Raw genomic sequence first — 21,441 nt, forward strand, 5'->3', positions numbered from 1 at the left:
TGGAAACATCTGGTCCCTGAATGCATAAAAGGTGGAAATTCAGTCTTATGAAAGAACATAAGAACGGCCATACTCGGTCAGACCAAAGGTCCATCTAGCCCAGCATCCTGTCTTCCAACAGTGGCCAATACCAGGTGCCCCACAGGGAATGAACAGAAAACCATCAAGTGATCCATCTCCTGTCGCCCATTCCCAGCTTCTGGCAAACAACCACTTTAAAAAAATGCACCCTGCTCCCTTTCAATCCTTTTGAAATGTCTAAAAGGAAGCATTAGTGAATGCGTCGGGTAATATGGACGCTGAGCACTGAGCTTTCTCTAACTAGTGCTAACATTCATCGCTTGAGACCAGGATGAAAACTGAGATCTGAATAGTGGTGCTAGGAAATGGGCCGGCAGCATGTTTAAGAATCCTTAATAAAGAAGTTGGTGGATTAGCCAAGTCAGCTGTACCCCTCCGCCTCCGCCAATGATACAATGAATTGTTTAACAGACTTACGCTCATATCGCTCCTTGGCTCCAAAACCAGTGTCACCTTCACTTCCCTCTCCTGGTTTAGGCTCCTCAGATAAAACAGTTGCTCCCCCATCATCTGTTCCCGGATCATTTTGCGCACTGCATAGAGACGGAACCTGAGTGCGTAGCTATTCAACTTCTCTGGCTCCAGCTTATTAAAGGTCATTTTGTCTTTGAACACTGGGATGGGTCCTTTCTGAATGCTCGTCTTTCCCCTCTGTTTCTTGCTGGGCATCAGGACTGTGTGAACTTGCCAGGTGTTCACACCACTGCGGTCTTTGTCTGGGATATCCTTAGCTTCCAGGATAGTTACCAGCAGCTTTTGGCTTGAGGCCTTATAATCGAAGATGACGTCTAGGTCACCGCATTTAGAAATGGGTTCATGGGCACTGTGATGAGCTGGAAGACTATTCCCTCCATCATGTTCCTGCCATGGAGAGAATAAATAAAGGTGTATATATAAAAAAGCATTTTCTTACACAGGCCCTATTAAATCAAACATCTCAAAGATCATTCGAGATAGGATAACCTGCAAACATGACAGAGACCAAATACAAGGCACGTTGGCATCTACCAATGAAAAGTGCTATATAAGAACTAGGTATTATTATTTATTATTAATTATTATTATAGCCTCATCAACTCAATCCCTAGATGGACTGTGGCTCTCTTTAATAGTGAAGAAATATCCTGAGCAAAGCACCATTTGCAAAAAGAACACAGACATCACCCATCCTTACGTGCATCTTCCAAATTGGCTACCCCCGACTGCGTAGATCCACACTGCATCTGATACTGAGCCTCCCAGCTACAGTTGATGGGCTTGTGCACTAGCCCCCCACTTCAAGGTTTGAGAGCCAAGCCCCAGCCCAAGCTGCACCGTCTACATAGTTGTTATTCTGTCGACCCAGGCTGGGAGGGCTCCCTCCCAGATGCAGTGTAGATATACTCCAAATGTGAATACAGTACCCACCTTGAGAATGTTATATGGTCATGTGAACATACAGGAGTTGGGCCACACTTTGTGGTGTTTTTATTCTGCTCACCTCGTATTTGGAGAGCAGGCAGTCATTTAGCAAAACAAACCATCTAAATGCCCCTTTTATTCTCCTGAGGGGCCAACGCTGGTTAATTGCTGGATTCTGCACTGCATCTCATTCACAACTGAGTGGTGGGCTGTTGTTCTGAATTTGCTTGAGGCCAGAGCAGTAGAAATGGTGATACAGAAAAAGAGTCAGATCAGATTGGGGAGTGGTAAATAATGCAGAGGACAGGTCACTGATAGTGAGCTAGATCGCTTGGTAAACCGGGTGCAAGCAAACAATATGCCTTTTGATATGGCTAAATGTAGATAGGTATACATCTAGGAACACAGAACGTAGGCCATATTTAGAGACTGGGGGACCATGTTCTGGGAAGCAATGCCTCTGAAAAAGATTTGGGGGGTCATGGTGGATAACCAGTTGAACATGAGCTCCCAGGGTGACACGGTGGCCAAAAAAACCAATGCAGTCCTGGGATGCATAAACAGGGGAATCTCAAGAATGAGTAGAGAGGTTATTTTACCTCTGTATTTGGCACTGGTGTGACTGCTGCTGGAATACTGTGCCCAGTGCTGGTGCTCACAATTCAAGAAGGATGTTGATAAATTAGAAAGGGTTCAGAAAAGAGTGACAAGAATGATTACAGGATTAGACAACATGCCTTATGGTGACAGACTCAAAGAGCTCAATCTGTTTAGTTTAACAAAGAGAAGATTACGGGTTACAGTCTGTAAGTATCTACATGGGGAACAAATATTTAACAATGGGCTCTTCCATCTAGCAGAGGAAGGTATAACATGTTCCAGTAGTTGAAAGTTGAAGCTAGACAAATTCAGACTGGAAATAAGCATAAGGGTAATTAACCATTGGAACAATTTACTAAGGGTCATGGTGGATTCTCCAACACTGGCAATTTTTAAATCAAGATTGGATGTTTTTCTGAAAGATCTGCTCTAGGAATTATTTGGGGGAAGGTTTTTTTTGGCCTGTGTTATACAGGAGATCAGATTAGATGATCACAATGGTCCTTTCTCACTTTGGAATCTTTGAATCAAACACTCCTTTGCTCATCTTCCACTGTGTGTGTTTCCCTCCGAAGTGCCTCTAACCTTCTCTTCACATTGAACCCTCATATTTTCATGATGAGAACTCAAAACATATAAGCAACACGTGTGTAAAACAACTGTCAAATTACCTTTTCTTTCGGCTTCTTTAAAACATTTATTTGATTAAACAAGATGAAAAAGCCCACTGTTGCTCACTTCACCTGTTGATGGGGGTGTGCGAGTTGCTGTTTCAAGGTGCTTTTTATCTCAGAGATAGAATGTGTTTCATGTGATAAAGGGGTTGCTATAACAATCCATCATTTGTATTTAAACATGTGTATACACTGTACTAGGACAAGATTTCCAGTTAATACTCAGAAGGTGAATCATTGCTGGTAACTGCAAACTACCGAGGAGGGCAATTTCAAGCCTTTATCTTTTGTTTTTAAACTAACATTTCTTTTCAATATGTGGATCTAATTACAACATAGATTAGGAGCAATAATAGTGATTCCCTTAAGAAGCACTAATGGGGTCTATTTATCCAACAAAGCCAAATTTTCAACTACCTCCCATCAATCTGACAAACATTTAGGCTCCTAAATGTATAAGTGCAAAATCCCACATTTCCACTTTCACATAGGCTGGTTCCGGTAGTTTGCAGTTACCTGACTGGTGCATGCAAATACAAGTTTAAGAGAGAGAGAGAAATGAAGTGAAAAACTGGCCCCCTTCTGTCCATGCAGAATTCTTGCTAAGGCTAGCCAGAGAAGAACAACACCTAATGAACACATACAAATGGCTTGTTCCAGAACACCACAGACACAGGACTTTGCACGCGTAAGTGCAATGCAGGACAAGTTGTTCCGGAGAACCCGATCATGTGAGTGACGCTGCGTGGCTGTCAAACTACTTCTACCAAGTGGCTGGAGTAAGGCTTAAGGAGCAAGTATGAGAAAGATTGCACTTCAGCCTGTTTCTCCCCATACATGCTCATTCCCATTTTTTACCATGTGCATTTGCCATTCAGGAAGTGGGATCACAATGGGTTTGTGGCTTGCTAACATTCAGCGTGGGGGACTACATTTAGTGTGTAACTTTACGTGCACCTACTTATTGCCTCCGCTTGTACTTGAGCTGGAAAGCAGCAGTTTTGTGGATGATGCACAGCCCTGTAGGATAAAGTATGCAAAGATGGCCTTTGTACTTCCACCATCCCTGGCTGGCTGTGCCAGTCGAGTCTCTTGGCATAACTTAGAGCCTGCTCTAAATCATGCCAACTACCAGTCCCCACACCAAATACTAATACTGTAGCCATTGAAGAGTTGGATATCAGGCTGTCTCGACCAAGCTCTCTTAGTTTTGGCTATGTCCCTCACGCCGGCCCTAAGAAGGTGGGAGAAGTGGCAGAAGCTCCATCAACTCTCTGGCACCAGAAAATGGTTCTCCAGTGGCATTACCCTTCCACGGCTGGCTCTGCTACCTTTAGTGATGATTTGTGCTGGCAGTGCAGCACAAAGTCAACAGCCAGCTGGCACTTCCAAAGAATTCTCTGATGTCTGGAACCTATTCATGTTCAAGTTTCCTACAAGGCAGAGGCTGCTTGCAGAAGCTTAGTCCTGCTCCTAATGAAGTCACTGGTAAAATTCCCATTCCATGGCTTATGGGGGGCCCATAAATATTCTGTAAATGTACTGACTATACAAGCAACTGCACTGAAATCCAAGTGCTGTGTGGAATTAAGTATTTCCACATGAAATAAATGTTTTTCTTTTACAGTAAGGTGTACTGATGTATTGGGCTCAATACAGGAGAAAGTGGGGAAAATTATAGGGCCTGTGACAGACAGGTCAGACTAGATAATTTGATGGTCCCTTCTCTCCTTAAACTGTATCAATCTACATGGATTTAAAACAAATACCCCTCTCAGTATAGTGTCTTTTTTAACAGATCATGAGTACAGGACAGAGTGTATATATATGTAAAATACACATTCCTGCCAGAAAAATAAATAAATCTCACAAAGCAGGTAATTATGGGAGCAGCCTTGAAATGCCCTTTGAGTATGCACCGCAGACGCACAACATTACAGAGTTTGCCTCCAAACAGAGGCCTGTTTGAAAGTAGCACAGCAATGTTTGGGTATCTCTGGAATGTCAGAACATTTAGTTCACTCAAACAAAAATTATCTTCCATTAAGCCACACAATGCAGTCAGATAAGAAGCTACTCACAGCAAACAAATCCGGATGCAGGTGTATCTGAACTCTGTAATTCTCTATGCGCTGTTCATGTTGTTAAAATACATGCACCTGGGGCAGATTGATAGGCACATTCAAAATAGAAATGAAAAGAGGACACTCAAGATTCCGCAGCACTTGTGCACCATGATGAACATGGAATAGATGGAGAAATGCGCACAGGATCCACAGATAGATAATCATCATGGCTCACAGTAATGTAGAAAAAAGAGTCCAGACTGTTATTGCAGGAGGTTCTGGTGTATCAGGCCATATATGCAGAGCTGATCTGTGCAGCATTCAAAATGACTGCCTATTTTTACTGCCTCTATGTGAATGTCTGCTTTGAACAGGTCAAAAGCCCATACACTGAGAAGCTGCTTTCACTCTCTTCAATTGGGTGGAAGCACCTTGCTCGCAGGAAGGGAATATTTTCTGCCAAGCCCTGTTTTTCCTGGGGCAAAGAGAATAATTTGTGCAGCTAAGGGATGTTCTTTTTTGATTCAGAGATGTGACCTTTTGTGCTTTTTTATTTATTTTTTTTAATATTGGAGGCTATTTGATACTCTTGCAGAAATTAATCAGATGGTCAATAATAATCCCCTGATTATTTTTTTTTATAATAAAGGAACAACCCATATTTAATCATATAGAAAGAGGAGAAGGGTAAGTAGTGAACTAACCCAAAAAGGGCCGTCTTAGAATCTGGAATATTTGCCGACGGGTATTAGCTTTGAAATAAGGGCCAAATCCTTAGGTCTGGCCAAGACCTGCTTGGTGACATATGCTGGATGCAGGAGAGGAAAAGGGGGCTGTAAACCTCCCCAGCCATGCCCCTGCCTGCTGTAGAAATGTGCTCTTTGTGTATGGAGAGCAGTGTGACAAACAGCTAGCTAAGCTAGGGAAGCCCCCAGCCATCCCTTTAAGGCAGGCTTTCCAGATGCTTCATGCTGCCTGAGCAACGGAAAGCAGCCAGAAGGGGAACTAAGGATCTGACCCAGTAATCATACACTGTATCCCTACAGACACACACCACATACACAAGCAGTAACAAATCCACTTACCTCCTTCAAAGCATGATAAAACATTGTTAGCTAATTCATAGTAACTTCTGTCATGCGGGAAATGGTTGTGATATGATTAGTGTGTGAAATCAGACAATAAAACAGCCTCTCTGAAGGAATACTAGTGAAGTCTATTCAAAATTCCAGCAGGCAAAGTATCAAGAAAAGGGAAAACACACACCAAGGTATGTGCATGCATGCACTTAGGGATTACTATCCTGGGTTGTGCCAATTGATTTTTCACTTCATTTCTTCCCTAACATTTCGGACAAGAATTCCAGACATCTTCAGGGAACAGAAACACGGTGTGTAATACAGAATAATTCACCATACCTCAGGGCTCCAAGCTGATGAGCTGTCAGTTGCGTCATTTCCTTCAAATCCCTGGTTGCTGAACGCTGTCTCCATTTGCAAGCTCCCTTCTGTGGTGTGTTGGCTAAGGCTATGGGCAATGCTAGCCTCCATTCCAGGGCCTTTGACTTGCATGGTACCCCTACTCTCAGAGGTAGTTCTTGAATCAACAGATATGCGGTCATCTTCATGATAGGATAGGTTGTCTTGGAAACTCAGTTGGCTTAGCCCATCCAGTTCTAACAATATTCAGCAAGAAACATCATTTCAGAGTGATTAAAATAACATTCTTTTTTCTCCCCTAATTTATCCTTTTTTCCCCCCCACTACAGTAGGAGCCTGGCAGGAACAGCTCTGCTTATGAGACTGTGAGACCCCTGGCATTGAACCCACAAAAATCACACAACCCGCATAAATCAGCATTGCAAGGAATAAAAACAGCTGCTCTCCCTCTGCATCCTGAGCAGGGAATCAACCTGCCTGACACAAAGAAAGACATCGGTCACACAGGATGATCACAGGGACGTTTGGGAACACGGTGCTCAGGACGCCTACAGTATGAAGGCATCACCAGTCAAGAGACAGATCAGGCATGAAATGGAAAAGTATAATGCACGGGCCTGATCCTGAGAGAAGGGTATGGTGGAGGGAAACCAACACAATTTCCTCTTCTCGGATGGTGGGAAGCAACACATCGGCCAGCACAGCCCAATAGGAGGACAGGGATGGGGGCATGGCTTGGGGTGGTTGCCAGAATGCCTCCCCTCACACTGCATCTCTCACCTGAAGAGCTTTCGTTAACGCTGCTCTCCAACCAAATGGAAACTCTGAGGAAGGTGGTAACGTTAACTCTACCAGTCTGAGCTTGGGTCAAACCCTCCCTGGGACACAGGGATGCTCATCGGTGCAGGGAGATGCACATTACAACTCTCCTGCCTCCCCAGGACAGCTTTTATGCATCTGACCCACAGGTCTATCCCACGTGATTGAAGATGGAAATGTTACTCACGCTGACCAGTAACTGTAGTTTGTCGACATTTGTGTCCCTTTAAGTGCTCTACTTTAGGTGTGCATGTGCCTCTCAGGCCCTTGGCTGGAGATTTCTAGCTAGCAGTGTCCATTTGGCCTGCATATGCGCCCTATGCCTCAGCAAACACAAAGGCTATTTACAGGCATGCGGGAAAACCACCCTCAGTTCCTTCTCTACCCAGGTGTCCCCGAGGGAACAACTGAAGCAGAGGGGAAGGAGGGTGGGTAGTGGAGCCCCCAGTGGGACACATCTCAAAGAATTTCAATTACTGCACCGGGTGAGTAATCTTTTCTTCTTTGAGTAGTGTCCCAATGGGTACACCACTTCAGCTGACTTCTGAGCAGTCTCCCAGGAGGAGAAGAGAGCTTCAGAACAGAGTCCAGAACTGAAGATGGTGCTACAGAGCCAAGTACCACATCAGATCTGATGGGATGGAGCAGGCATTAATGCTTCAAAAACATACTGAAGTCCAAGTAGTGGCTTTACATATCTCAGATACTGGAACAGTCTTCAAAAATACAGTAGATGTTGCCTGTGATCTGGTTGAATTTGCTCCTACGCCCTGAGAGGGCTGAACACCAGCAGACTCATAAGAGGCAGAGAGACAACTCGATATCCATTTCGAAAAGTGTTTGAGCAGAGATAGAAGCCCCCTTAGAGCTATCTGCGCAGGAGATGAAGAGTCTAGGTCATCTACTAAACTGCTTATTCCTATCCAGTAGAAGGCCAAGGCCTTTCTAACTTCCAGGGTGTAGAAATAGGATTTCTGCTGAGAGCTATCAGGTTTTGGAAATATTACCGGAAGATGGATAGACTGGGTAAGATGAAAATCCGATGTAACCTTTGGTAGGAACTAAGGATGTGGACGTAAAGAACATTGTAAAGGGTTCCTACCTCCCTGCCCCTACAGGCCAACGTTATGGAAACTTAGAATGCCATCTTCAGAGATAAATGAAATACGCAGCAGGTTGCCTTTGGTTTGTATGGAGGTCTCGTAAGGCGGTTTAGAATCAGGTTAAGGTCCCTAGATAGGGTGGAGTGTCTAATGTGAGGGAAGAGATTCCATAGGTCCTTAATAAAGCTAGACAATACCGGATGACCAAAAATGGAGAATCCCTTGACCAAGGGATGAAAGGCTGATATGGCAGCCAGGTGTACTTTGACCAAGCTGACAGAAAACCCAGATGTCTACCGGCTGGATCTGAAATTTAGGATGAGGGAAAAGGGAACCATTTCAGGCTGGAGGTAGCGACAACTGCACCAACAGATGAATCTCTTAGATTTCTACAGGTAAGCAATGCAAGTTGGTGTTTTCCTACTGTTTAACAACATCTGCTGTACAGCCAAGGTCCATCTGTTCTGAACCATGAGAGTGTCGAAGTGGGCTCCTCATCCTAACAGGGATGAGTCAGTTAGATGGAGCTGGGTGACAGAAAGGGATGTCCACACAGACATAGAGTTGCTCCTTCCACCAGTCCAGGGAGTTCTTTACTTGCAAAGGGACTGTCACCTGCCTGTCTGAGGAGTCCTTCCTTGGAGAGTAGATTGTTCTGAGCCAACCCTTAAAGCTGGAAATGGCCCACCTTGATTATCACTACAAAAGGGTTTTTTTCCTTTCCTGCTGGTAATAGCTCACCTCACCTGATCACTCTTGTTACAGTGTGTACGGTAACACCCATTGTTTCATGTTCTCTGTGTATATAAAATCTCCCCACTGTATTTTCCACTGCATCCATCCAATGAAGTGAGCTGTAGCTAACGAAAACTTATGCTCAGATAAATTTGTTAGTCACTAAGGTGCCACAAGTACTCCTTTTCTTTTTGTGGATACAGACTAACACAGCTGCTACTCTTAAGACTATTTACTGGGTCACGACAGGCCATAAACATTTACAGATGAGTCCTGAGCCCAAAAAGGTTGAGAACCACTGGTCTAAGGGCTTCGCTGAATTGTCTCTACCAGGCCTGAAAAGGTCACAAATCTGTCTAAAGGGTGTTATGCTCTGGTTGTCAGTAAGCCCCTATAAACTATCCTTTGTACCAGTACCTGAATGAATTTCTTTACGTTTAGCTGCAGGCCCAACTCCTGGCACAGAGCAAGGGCCATCTGGGTGGAAGATAGCACTGCCTTGAAGGAGCAGCCCTTGAGGTACAGGAAGACTAGGATCACTTTCTGCCAAAGATAAGCTGCCACTACTGCTAGGACCTTCGAAAACATCCCTAGGGCTGAGGATAGGCTAAAAGGAAGCATTCGGTGCTGGAACAGATCTTGGCCTATGGTGATTCATAGGTATTTCCTGTGAAATGGGTGTATAATTATATGGAAGTAGGTCTCTTGTAGGTCGAGGGATGAAAACCAATATATGTCCTCCATTAAAGGAATTATAGTTGCCAGAGTCACCATCCTGAACTTTTAAGGTTTTATGAACTTGTTCAAACAGTCTTAGATCCAAGATCAGCCTCTGACCTCCGTCCCTCTTTGGCACCAGAAAATATTTTGAGTAGAAATCCCAGCCCATGAGAGGAATGGACCAATTCCACTGCTCCTAGACAGAGGAGAGAGTCCATCTCTTGCCTCAGTAGAAGCTCACAAGAGGGGTCCTGAAAAGGAGTGGGAGGATTTGAACCCTTGACCAACCTATCGAAACTGCTGCTTAAATGATGCCTGGATGGTAATGGAGGGCGGTTGGGCATTTCACTTCCTCTGAAAACTGTGTTTCTTTCTGGCAGTTCTGAGAGTCTATGGTACCTGGACAACTGAGTAGGGCGTGACCTCTTGGCAGTCTGTGACCTACTAAAACTTTTCTTGCTCGTTGGTATGTAAATGCCTAAGTAACATAGGGTAACCCTGGAGTCCTTCAATGTGTGTGGAATTGTTCGTGGTCTCTGAGAAAAAGCTTATGACCATCAAAGGGAGGTCCTCTACTGTGTTCTGAACCTCTCTTGGGAACCCCAAAACTTGGGGCCATGATGCCCTGAGCATAACTGCTGCTGTAGAGATTAATCTGGCATTCTGCAGACATTGTAGATGTCAGGCACCATTACTTGCTTGGTACAGATGGTACTACTTGCCCTGGCTGAGCTGCTTGCATCAGTACTGGTGGCTGGATTAAGGCGCATGATGGAACCAATGGCTGAGTGAAATGCTTCGCTGTTGATGACAGGGGTGAACTCGATGGGTTCTGATGCTCCATCTTCTTGTACTTGGAGCTCCAGGACTTCACAGGCCTGCTAGTACTGGAGGAAGAGTCCTTGGCTCCAATGGTACTCTCGGAGACTGAGGACCTCAACAGGGACCTGGTCTTTTCTGCAGCTGTCTCCTTAGAGTAAGAGTCCATGCTCCCCTTTCTGGGAGTCTTCCCAGCAGTCTGCAAAGACTTCCCTTTCTTAGGGGAAGCATGCCTCAAGGTTGACCCGGCGTGATGGATCTGTCTGAAGAGAGATGTATTGGGGGGAGGGGAAGTCTCCTGAGCTGGCCCAGAGGGAGGTTGCAGGCTAACATTCCATGGCTAACAATCTGAGCTTTATCTCCTGTTCTTCCTCATCCTTGACTTGAGGGCCAAACAGAAGGAAAACTCCCCTAGGCAACAGACACACTTGGAGTGCCGATATAGCCTTTGAGCAAGAGAGGCAGTGTTTGGAGCCTGGTGAGCCAGGCATTCCCCACCCAGAGAAGACAAGTCTCCCAGAGGAAAGAGAGGGAAAACAATCCTCTCACCTAAAACTAACTATACTAATCACTAAACACAAATCTACAACCATAAACTACCTAACTGCAAGAAAAAACAGAGGGCTGAGTATGCTGTAGATGGACATGCTAGGTTTCTGTCTCAGGCCAAGGTGGTAGAGAAAGATCTGAGGGTGGTTTGCCCATGCACCCCTATATCGCCTCGGTATCTGCCACAAGGTGGCATAAGGCTCATGTGCAGGCCGAACGGGCGCTCCTAACTAGAAATCTTCGATCACAGGCTTGAAAGGCACATGCACACCTGAAGTGAAGCACCCATAGGGATACTACTCGAAGAAGAAGGTTAATTATTGAGGGTAAAATTATCTTCCTTTGTCCGAACTGTGAATTTCTTATCTCCAAAGTGAAGATCTCTACTCTTTATATACAGCACTTGTTCCTCTCCTCACACAGAATCTGCACTGGCAACTGCGAGAGTTCTGCAGGGTACAGCGTGGAACCGGGAGTAAAATTCTCTCTCCGTTTAGGCAGATTCCATTTATAGCTTAATCAGAATCATTTGTGGCTTAATCAGAAAACCAGGTATCTTCTGATTTTATACTCGTGAAACCGAAGGCAGGCTTTGTTCCAGACATAAATAAGCGTTACAGTGGTATAACTCATTTTCCTTCCTCGGAGTAAAATTAGTTACCCCACTGTAATGCTGGTAAAAGTGACAAACTCAGAACGGAGTTCACTGTATTTACATAACCAGTAAGCCACAGCCCCCCCCTTTTTTTTTTAATCTTAGGGATTTGTTTTCTAGTTCCTTCCAAGAACTGCAGCATTCGTGTGGAAAGCAACATGATTTTTACTATCATATTTTTACTCAATTTCTTCTGCAAATATAGAAACAGAAAATAAAAGCAAAAGCAAGAAGGCAGAACAAGCAAGAAATAAAAGAAATGTCTGTATACAAATTTACTGAGACTGTACAAATATGGATTCTCCTTAAGGTGTTTAATTAGCAAGTCAGTGTCTTAGACACACTTTAAAAAGGGGGTCATCCATCAAAGCATACGCCACGCAGCAGACTTTCAGATAAAACATAACTGTAGTAATAAATTATCCCCAGGCAATTGTCTTGTGGTTTTGGACTCCTGCCAGGATAATATCTAGATCAATAATAGAGGAATTTTGAAAGCCTTGAAATATATTAATATAACAAACAACTTTCTCTAAGTGTTATGAAAGCAAATGTGGTACACAAGGCAAGTTTCAAGGGAAAGAAAAGTGCGATTCACCATTGACTATTTTAGGGAACAGTCTTGTTATTTCTTTAAATTTATGGTAGTCCTGTCAGTGATAACTGCGTGTGTATATGTGAGGGTGTACTTTGACACTGTAAGAAGTTTAGCAAACATCTGTGCCAGATCAGAGGAGAACTTACGAAGAATGAACTCACTGTACTATGGATAACTATTTCTGCAAAAAAAAAAAAAAAAAAATTAAATCATGGACAACTGAAGAGGTATTGAAGGGAAGGAGAAAGGAAGTACTGAGGTTCCAGTTCTCAAAAAAAGCAAACAGGAGCTTGATCCTGGCCATTATAACCACAAAAGTCTACTACTCTCATCACAACACAACTAATGGGTAAGAAAAACATTGGGGATCATCAGACAATGGAACAGATTATCAAGGGATATGGGAAAATTCTCCATCGCTTGGCATCTTTAGGACTGGATATCTTTCCTAATGACATGCTGTAATGTGATCACAAGTTGTTGGGCTGGATGGAGTCATCACTGGATGAAATTCTCAGACCTGTATCATGTAAGATGACAGACTAGATGATCACAATTGTCCCTTCTGGCCTTAAAATCTATTTATTTTTTAGGGTGATACACGGATGAATTTAAATCAGCAGAAACTTTCCGCTGAATATCAGGGAAAGCTTCTTACCAACAAGATGTAAAAGGACATGGAATAAGCCCTCCAGTTTAATGATGGATGCTCCAGCATTTGAAACTGTGATGAATTGGGAATATATCTATACAATTTGTGAATTGTGTGAGAGATTATGAACCCTGCATGTCTGTGTCAGTCTACAAACTCCATTTTGAATGTGCGGCCTTTTGTCTTCTCTGTGGTCTGTTTGCCACCATGCCGAGTTGAAAATTCCCAAGGCTGGCAGCAAATGAAGGACAGTAGAAGGTAACTGACTCCTACGTTCCCAACTGTTGGACATCTGCTCACTCTAGACACAGGACTGGTCCCCACCCAGAAGAACTGGTTTAGCAAGGAGGAAGTCACCTTTGCAACAAAGTCTCGGAACAGATTTGTGCTCATATGGTGAAGCTGGCAAGGAGGTCACCTGACATGGGGGCAGGGGAGGGGCTGAAAGTTTTAAAAGGGCAGAGGCTGATCTGCTCGGAGCCCGTTTTCTTCAGTCCATAAGGGAGAGACCACTTACCATGTAACAGCCTGCATGAGACAGGGGACACACTGTCTGCCTGGACCCAGATAGTTCCCCCAGGACTCACAAGGAAAAGTGAGGGGCACTGCAGTTTCCGATGTTTATTGTTTTGAATGATCTGTCCTCTCCAGTGATTTCGTGATTAAGTGTAAAAGAGCATAAAAGTGTTAGACTGGGCAAAGTGTGTGAGCACATGTGCGTTGATAGCTTCACAATTGCTGCGTGTCCCTGAAAGAGTAAAACTGAAAACCAGAAGCTTCACACCTTTGGGGTGGTCAGCGCTGGTCCTGGGACCTATGGCAGGTAAGCTGAGACGGGGGCACTGACTGAGTCAGTGCCCAGGAAATGTGCCAGAGAGGAACCAGTGCTGCTGCCTGCTGAGGCTCCTGACGCTTAACACACTGCAGAGGATCCAGCGCCTTGCGAATGAGAGCCAGATGCTAAGCTCTTAGGAGGCTGCTGCTTTATGGCTAGCTGGCCACTCCCCTGTCTTGTAAGTTACAGCACACTCTTTATAGCCCACAAGGGAGGAGGCATACCAGGAAGAAGGGAGTGTGGACCGAATACACCATGCACCAGCATTTTTGGGACCACTGCAAATAGTTAGCCAGCAGCTACTTTTGCTGCATGGCTGGACTGGAGGATCAGGACTTGGGTAAACTGTAGCTAGAGAGACGGGAAAGATAACATATAACTATCTCCATCCTGCAGCATCAAAGGAGGAGATGAGAGAGAGAGAAGAGGGGCAAAAGGATTGAAGGCAACAGAGTATTTAACAAATGGCACTTTCCTGGGTTACTGAATGTCCCAACAGAAGATTGTGCAGTTCCTCACCAGATTGTGTTAATATTCGTGATCAGGAACAAAGCATAACTCACTGGAAGGCTTCTGAGGATCTGATCCAGGGAAGCTGGGTGCGATATATTCTGCGCAGTTCAAGAGGGAGAGGGACAAAGGTGACTTTCCACCATCTCTTTACACTCCTCTGATCCTTGGGCCAGCCAGGGGCCAACCTGGAGACTGGCATAAGCAATAGCAGCCTCAGGGCTTCTCTAATTTACACCTACATTCCTTTGGCCTCAAGAGGCCATTTCACCAACTGGGAAATACAAGAATATAGAGACTATGGCCACACCCCCTTCCCCATCAGGAGTTAGGGGGTTGGGTGGCATATACCTGCAATGGTGACTCTACCCCAGCCATGGATTCCCCAGGCTGAGGGAATCCTCCATCATGCAGTCAGGCTAGCAGTACACTTGACTGAGGATCTGAGAATATCTAAAACATAAATAAGGGGGTGTTATTTGGAATAAAGGGTCTGATCTGCTTCCATTCAAGTAGACAGCAGAACTCCCAGTGACTTGAGTGAAAGCGGGACTGGGCCCTAACGGTTGTTTTTTGTTTTTTTTACCACTTACAATAAATATTAAAGTAGTACTAATCCTAATGATTTCGGTTTATAAAGACAACAAAGGAAGTAACTGTAGTCCACATTATGATCTAACAGCAGTTCTACAGAGGGGCCTAAATCAAAATGAGCATAATAATTAACAGGTAACTAAATATTTCAGAATCACAACTGTTTTGTGTAACTAAAACCACACAGGCAGTTCCTGAAACTTTCCCATCAAAGGTTCTCCCAGACATGTCCTGTATTATAGAATGCCATTGTACCGATCAATTTTGCACTTGGGTAAATGTTTGAAAACCATGCATGTTTGTTTGGAATATACAAAAGCCACTTGCAATAATAAACAAAGATTGGTCAAAAAATTGTTCCCTTTGATACTATAAATTTTTACCTTCTGTCGTTGCCTGCTATGTAGCGTATGCACTGGTGAATGATGTAACATAATTCATTTGCTATTTACCTGGTATTTGCAAAGCTGCTATAAAAGAAACATGCAATTTCTATTCAAAGGCTTGCTAAAACACACCATATTGATAAGAAATGCAGTTCAACAGATTTTATCGGGCAGAGTCCTACAGTCCTTACTCAGATAAAACTCCCACTGAAATGCATGGGAATTTTGCCTAATGGTTAAGGAGCCTAATCTAAAACCCATGCAAAGTTAATGGAAAGATTCCCATTGACTTCAGTAGGCTTTGGATCCAGCTCTAAGTTAGTACTTTAGGAATAAACTCCAGATGGATTTTAGCCTGAGCGATCAGAACCAAGGCTGCTCCTTCCCCAAAATAAAAGGACTCTCTCCATGTTAGGTGGCTGTGGATTCAAAGCAAGTGTTTTAATACTCATTTGAGACAGACAATACCTTCGCATTCAGATGCCTCGGTACTGTACTCCTCATGGCTGGACAGCAAGCGGTTGAATTTAGGTTTACGTTCTGAACCCGCTTGTGTTGCCTTTTCAGACACCCCCGATCGAAAACTCTGCGAGCGTGACACAGAGATCGCAAACTGTTTAATCACCTCGTCGTCGCTATCTGAAGATGTGGTTAGCTCTTCATCCTCCCCATAACTGTTCACTGGGAGAAAAACACAACATGGGCTTTTGACAATTTCACAGGACTTGACACAAAAGTAGGAAAACATGGTACATTTTCAGTTCACTATTTACTTTGGGGGGAAGGAAAAGGAGAGCAATAAGACATATAACTACCATGGGGGAGCAGATGAGGCAGGCATGTTTCCTCCGAGTTTTTGAAATCTTTCTGGTGCCTCACTGGGTCTGCAGGAATCACACAATGTCACTCCTGGCTTCCCATCCTGCAGATTCCCCCAACTTTTTAAAAATGTGATTGTTCCTCCCACACCCAAAACCAAAAAAAGGAAAACCATTATCTGTATATAACCATTAGCATATGCAGAGCCCAAGTAGTAAACACAGGACTCTAAAACCTTCTCAGCATTCCAATAATACCTCCACAGCCCTCTGAAATAAAGACTACTGAGTGCAGAAGAAAGAAAACAGAGGGTTAATCTAGTCTTGGGTTACACCATGAACATGAAATTACAGCATCTAGCTAATAGGCATCACCAATTCTGCATTTCAGAGTCAGCAGTGGAACCTTCTGAGAACAATGTAAATTCTAACCTTTAAAGATGAAGATACACATCTGAACATTTTTCTGAAGCTGCCCTTCCCCCTCCTACTGACAATGCTGGCTTTGAATACAGGATCACTACGTTCTCATTAGTGTTTGAATATCCTTTGTGGGAGGCGGGGGGAAGAAGAGAGGAAAGGGAATCTGATGTCCCATACTTGGCCTCTTTTTTCAAATGAAAATGGAGATGAAAGTACAATGCCACACTGCAGATTCCCCAGCCATCTGTATCAGCATAGGAGGAAGTTTTCATCTGTGAACTTGTGGGGTCAAGGGAGTTGTGGGTGTAATGGACAGCTGGAGTGTGTGTGTGTTTGTGTGTGCATGTGAACACACCAGCTGTGAAGTGTGTTACTATTTTGTTACTTACTCTTGAGGATAAAGAATACAACAGTGGCTGCCAAGACTTGTTTCAATAATCCCCATTGCATATCCAAGCCACTGAACAAATGAACAATGCATACAAGTGCAAAAAGGTGGGGCCATTTTTCCATGCCAATGGCTGATTTTTTTAGGGGAAATACAGCTTCATCTGTATCCCACTCATACACAGCTACCTGGCTAAGATTAGGGAAATAGGACCCTGCTTCCACACATCCAAACTCCATTAAGTGTCTCCAATACTAATCCAATTAGAAATACCCCCACTGCTTCCCAAACCTACCTCCTTTCATGACAGTTGCCACAGGCCTGCCGTCTATCCCTAGGGCAGAACTCATGGGAACCAGGACAAGGGAGCTCTCAGTGGCTGTGAAATTCACCTCCACCAGGAATCTATCAGAAACTGAATCTCATTACGTTGAGGTTGTGTTATCGGATTTGCCTCTGTTGTCTCGCTTTGAGTAATATTGCCAATAAGACCAGTATTGCTCTCAGAAATTGGTCTCCTGGTAGGTAAGTGGTATTTGCCTATGCCTCGGGGGAAGTCTCACTACTGTGGGGAGAAATAAATGTCCCCTACTTTGGGAAAATACACTATTTTAATTGTTTAATAGTTGTTTTGTAAATGGCGCTCAGTTACTAATGCTGGATCAATGAGCCCTCCTGAAATTTTAATGAGTTAAAAGGGCTTTTTTATTTTTTTACAGAATTGGGCAGGGACAGAACATCTAACTGCTGAGGTCAGTTCAAGCTTTATAAATCTCTCACAATGTCATGTACCGCATTAAATAAGTATCTGTATTATTTCCAGTCTTTACAATGGAGTGAATGCAAGTAGTTACATTTTCTTCCCCAAAAGTCAAGTACTCTCAGTTTCTGTTCCACAGAAAGCTTTTGCCTTAATTACTTTTGGTTTCAGTTTAGCTCGCAGGTACAGAGAGAATATTTGCTTCATTCAGGCTTGTGCATTTAAAGTTGAGAAACTAACTGGGAGATGAAAAGGCAAGAAAGTGTTTTCATCAGTATTTTCATTAATGACTTGGAAAATGGAGTCAAGAATATGCTTATAAAATTTGCAGATGACACCAAACTGGGAGGAGTTGCAAGCACTTCGCAGAACAGGATTAGAATTCAAAATGACCTTGACAATTAGAGAATTGGTCTGAAATCAACCAGATAAAAATTCAGTAAAGACAAATGTAAAGTACTACACTTAGAAAAGAATAACTGGCTAGGTGGTAGTACCACTGAAAAGAATATGGGGGGTATAGTGGATCACAGATTGAATGCGAGTCAGCAATACAAGTCCCCGTGTGGACCGTGCCACCAGACACACACAATTTGGGGACTTGTAAAGCAGAAGTCAAAGTGTAACTGCAGCACTTGCTATGATGTGGGGTGCTATTTCTTAGCTGCATTTTAAAAAATACATGCTAATTAAATGCTAGAACTAGAGGGTCTAGAGCAAATGCCTGATATGACTTCTGCTGCTGAATCTTTGTCCTGGAAGGAGACAGCTCCATAGATTGTCACGCTAATATATTTATAATAATACAACCAAGTTTACTCATGGGAAAGAAAAAAACTCAACAGTCAGATCTACAAATGCTCTGATTAGAAAGGGGGGAAAGCATTTTCAGAATCACCATGGAAACGTAAATAAAGGGCCCGTGATTACGATCTAAACTCGTGAAAGATGATGAACACATCTTGTGATTTGAAAATGTTGCGCAGTACATGCATTTTAACTCATTTACTCATACACACACAGCCTCTTTTACAAATCAAACCGCTGATCATTTCTAAAGGGGAGTTGGCAGTACAGTGCAAATACCACAGACAGTGTCTGCAAGGAATTTAAAATACATGTTCAATATTAAATCTAGGTTACAGACGTCCAAATACTACACAGCTAAAAACACCCAAGATAAATGGTCCAAGAATTCTTTATCATTACCAAGTATAAATAATCAAATATCTTTATTCAAAGCCTATACAGAAAAGAATGTATTTCACATAGCTGATAAAATATATTGTGAATGGTGTCAAATATATATATTTTGCATACCGCTCCCCACTTGCATGTTAAATGGTGGTTGTTTAAGCTGTGAGGTCAAGCACTTAGAACACAGTAATGCCAAATTTATCCTCCCCAGATAACCTTAATTCTTTCTTGTGTTTACCCATCCTGTGCTTTGAGGGGTTGATCCTGCTCCACTGAAGTCAATGGGAGTTTCATTATTGACTTCAATGGGAGCAGGATGATGCTCTGAATGAGCAAGCGGTCCAGTGGCAAAAACAGTATGTGACCACGTAATTAAAGATTGTGTTGTAATGTATACGCATAATGCCTATGCCTGGCAAATCACAAATGTTCTTAGTACAGTGACTGCTGCAGCAGTGGCAAGGACATGGGCCGGACCTCAGAATGTTCATGCTCAATTATTATTTTGCTCTGTTGCCACAATTTCCCCATGGAACGCCAGTGACAGAAGAGAAATGGTGATTTTCAATAGTTTATAACTGAGCAAAATCTGAACTGAATTCCATATGACAATAGGGTGATAGCTCAAGGGCTTTACCCCTGCCAAATTTCAAAGTCTGGCTGCAAACAATGGAGGTGTCATAGTTTGTCAAAACAAAGGTTGAAGGAATCTTTTAGAATGGAAATGTAAGGCAACCTAAACAGAGATGTCACTACCAGATCCCTCTTTAATTACGGGCCTGGTCTTCAAAGGGCCTCAACTTTGTCTACACTGGCACTTTTATTGTTAAAACTTTTGTCGCTCAGGTGTATGAAAAAACAACCCCTGGAACAACAGAAGTTTTAACGACGAAAAGCACCTCTGTGGACAGCGCTTTGTCAGTGGGAGGTGAGAGCCTCAGACTCTCTTTTTACACCTTCAACCAACTGCTAATACAACTTATTGGGAGTGCAAATGAGGGAATGTAGACGTTTGATTACCTCACCTATAGCTACACAGGTAGTTAAGTGTCCATGTGTCTTCATTTGTCCTAACAATTACTTGTGGACCCAAAATGATTGTCAAAAAGGAGACCTGGTTTAAAAAAAAAAAAGTTAGGCCTAAAATGTATTTTAAATATATAGAAACTGGGCCTCTCTGTAATATATTAAAGCTGTACCGTTTCAGGATCATGTTTTTTGTGAATTTAAATACTGCAAAGATTACCTGATTCAGGTAATGCATTTGCAGTGGCAAGAGAAGCTTCCATCCCTACCAACGTAACTCAGCCCTTAGAAGGACTTGGATATGGCCAAGCCCATTCATTTTGTATGCTCTCTAGTGAGCCTGTCAACAAGAGTGCAAATTAGTGCCAACTGTTCCATCATGCTACACACCCCCGATAGGTGAGTGACTGTGACCTCTTATTGCTGCACTCGGCCCACTACCTTGACTGAACAGAAGAACTAAGCAAATAACTGATTTTCTGGGTTAGTTGCCGAACTGAAAATCCTAAACAAAACAAAAGAAGAGGTTCATTCTGAACCAAACCTGGTGTTTTTTTCCTTGCCAAAATGACCAACCAAATAAATTTTGTTCAGGTTGAACAAAACAACATTTTCAAAATGAAACGGTTCATTTTGAAACAATGAAACAATTTTGAAACGGTTCATTTAAAAAAATTTCGCTGGTTTGACTTCTTCAGAAACATCTTCCTCATTTTTATTTAGCTGAAACTATTCATAGAATTTGATCCAAATTCACAAATAGTTTCAGTGGCCCCCAAAACTCTCTTTTTTGGTGAATTTACTATATACTGAACATTTTTTGCCAGCTCTAGTCATGAGTCAGGTTTCTTCCAGGCAGGGACCTTGCACAAGCTATATGCAACATGATGCACCTACCATAATTCTGAGTACTGGGCCACTTTACCTGTATCCGTCTTCCAGTTCCCATATCTGGATGTAAATTTGAAAGAAAAAAAAAAAAGGGACTCAGATCCAGACATGCCAAACCTGCTGGAAAAAACACAAAAATTGGGCTTGTTTTTGGCTTAATTGGCTTGTGAGTTGCTTGTTGGCTAGTTTTTGGCTTGTAGCTTGTTTGGCTTGTAGCTTGTTGCTTCTCTTTTTTGATCAGCTCCTGGCAAGCAGGCGTAAGGGGGGGGCAAGCAGGGGAGAGAATCAGGGATGCACAGCAGGCCCACCCAGTCCCAGACTGCAAGCCAGGTGGGTCAAGTCAGATAGAGTGTTGGGGTTCTTAGGGATTGGCTTGTTTTGAAACGGGATTAGCTTGGTTTTTGACTTATTGTGAAAGTTCGGGGTGCTTATTTACCGCATGAAAGTTGGCAACTGTGCTCAGCTCCAAACCACCCCCTGCCTGGGCTTCTGTAACCGCTAAATGAAAAGGCAGGCAAGAAGTTTTTGCAAAAGCAAAACTGCCCCTGATTTTGCCCATCTCTACTGTGTGTTATGGGTTTTCATTAAGCATGAATTAGTAGCAATTAAAACACTACAGATGGGGCCTATATGTAGGAAGGCCAGTTTTCATGACCCATCCTTCCCTCATAATAGAAAAGAAAATTGTTTATACTTCATATA

At 43.2% G+C, this 21,441-nt stretch overlaps 1 protein-coding gene across 3 annotated transcripts in view; it reads right to left on the reverse strand.

Moving 5' to 3' along the window:
* Positions 1-21,441, reverse strand: part of SYT16 (synaptotagmin 16) — a 133,795-nt gene that overhangs the window by 13,434 nt on the left and 98,920 nt on the right. For 2 of the 3 annotated variants that reach the window (XM_074956405.1, XM_074956406.1), the window contains 3 exons: positions 15,705-15,917; positions 6,241-6,497; positions 499-942 (listed from right to left, as the gene is read on the reverse strand). In XM_074956405.1, coding sequence (XP_074812506.1) covers positions 499-942; positions 6,241-6,497; positions 15,705-15,917 — 914 coding nt within the window. The remainder of the gene's footprint in view (positions 1-498; positions 943-6,240; positions 6,498-15,704; positions 15,918-21,441) is intronic. The other variant, XM_074956407.1, reaches the window with a different exon arrangement.

This window comes from Natator depressus, chromosome 6 (assembly GCF_965152275.1).
Source record: "Natator depressus isolate rNatDep1 chromosome 6, rNatDep2.hap1, whole genome shotgun sequence".
Classification (NCBI taxonomy): Eukaryota; Metazoa; Chordata; order Testudines; family Cheloniidae; genus Natator; species Natator depressus.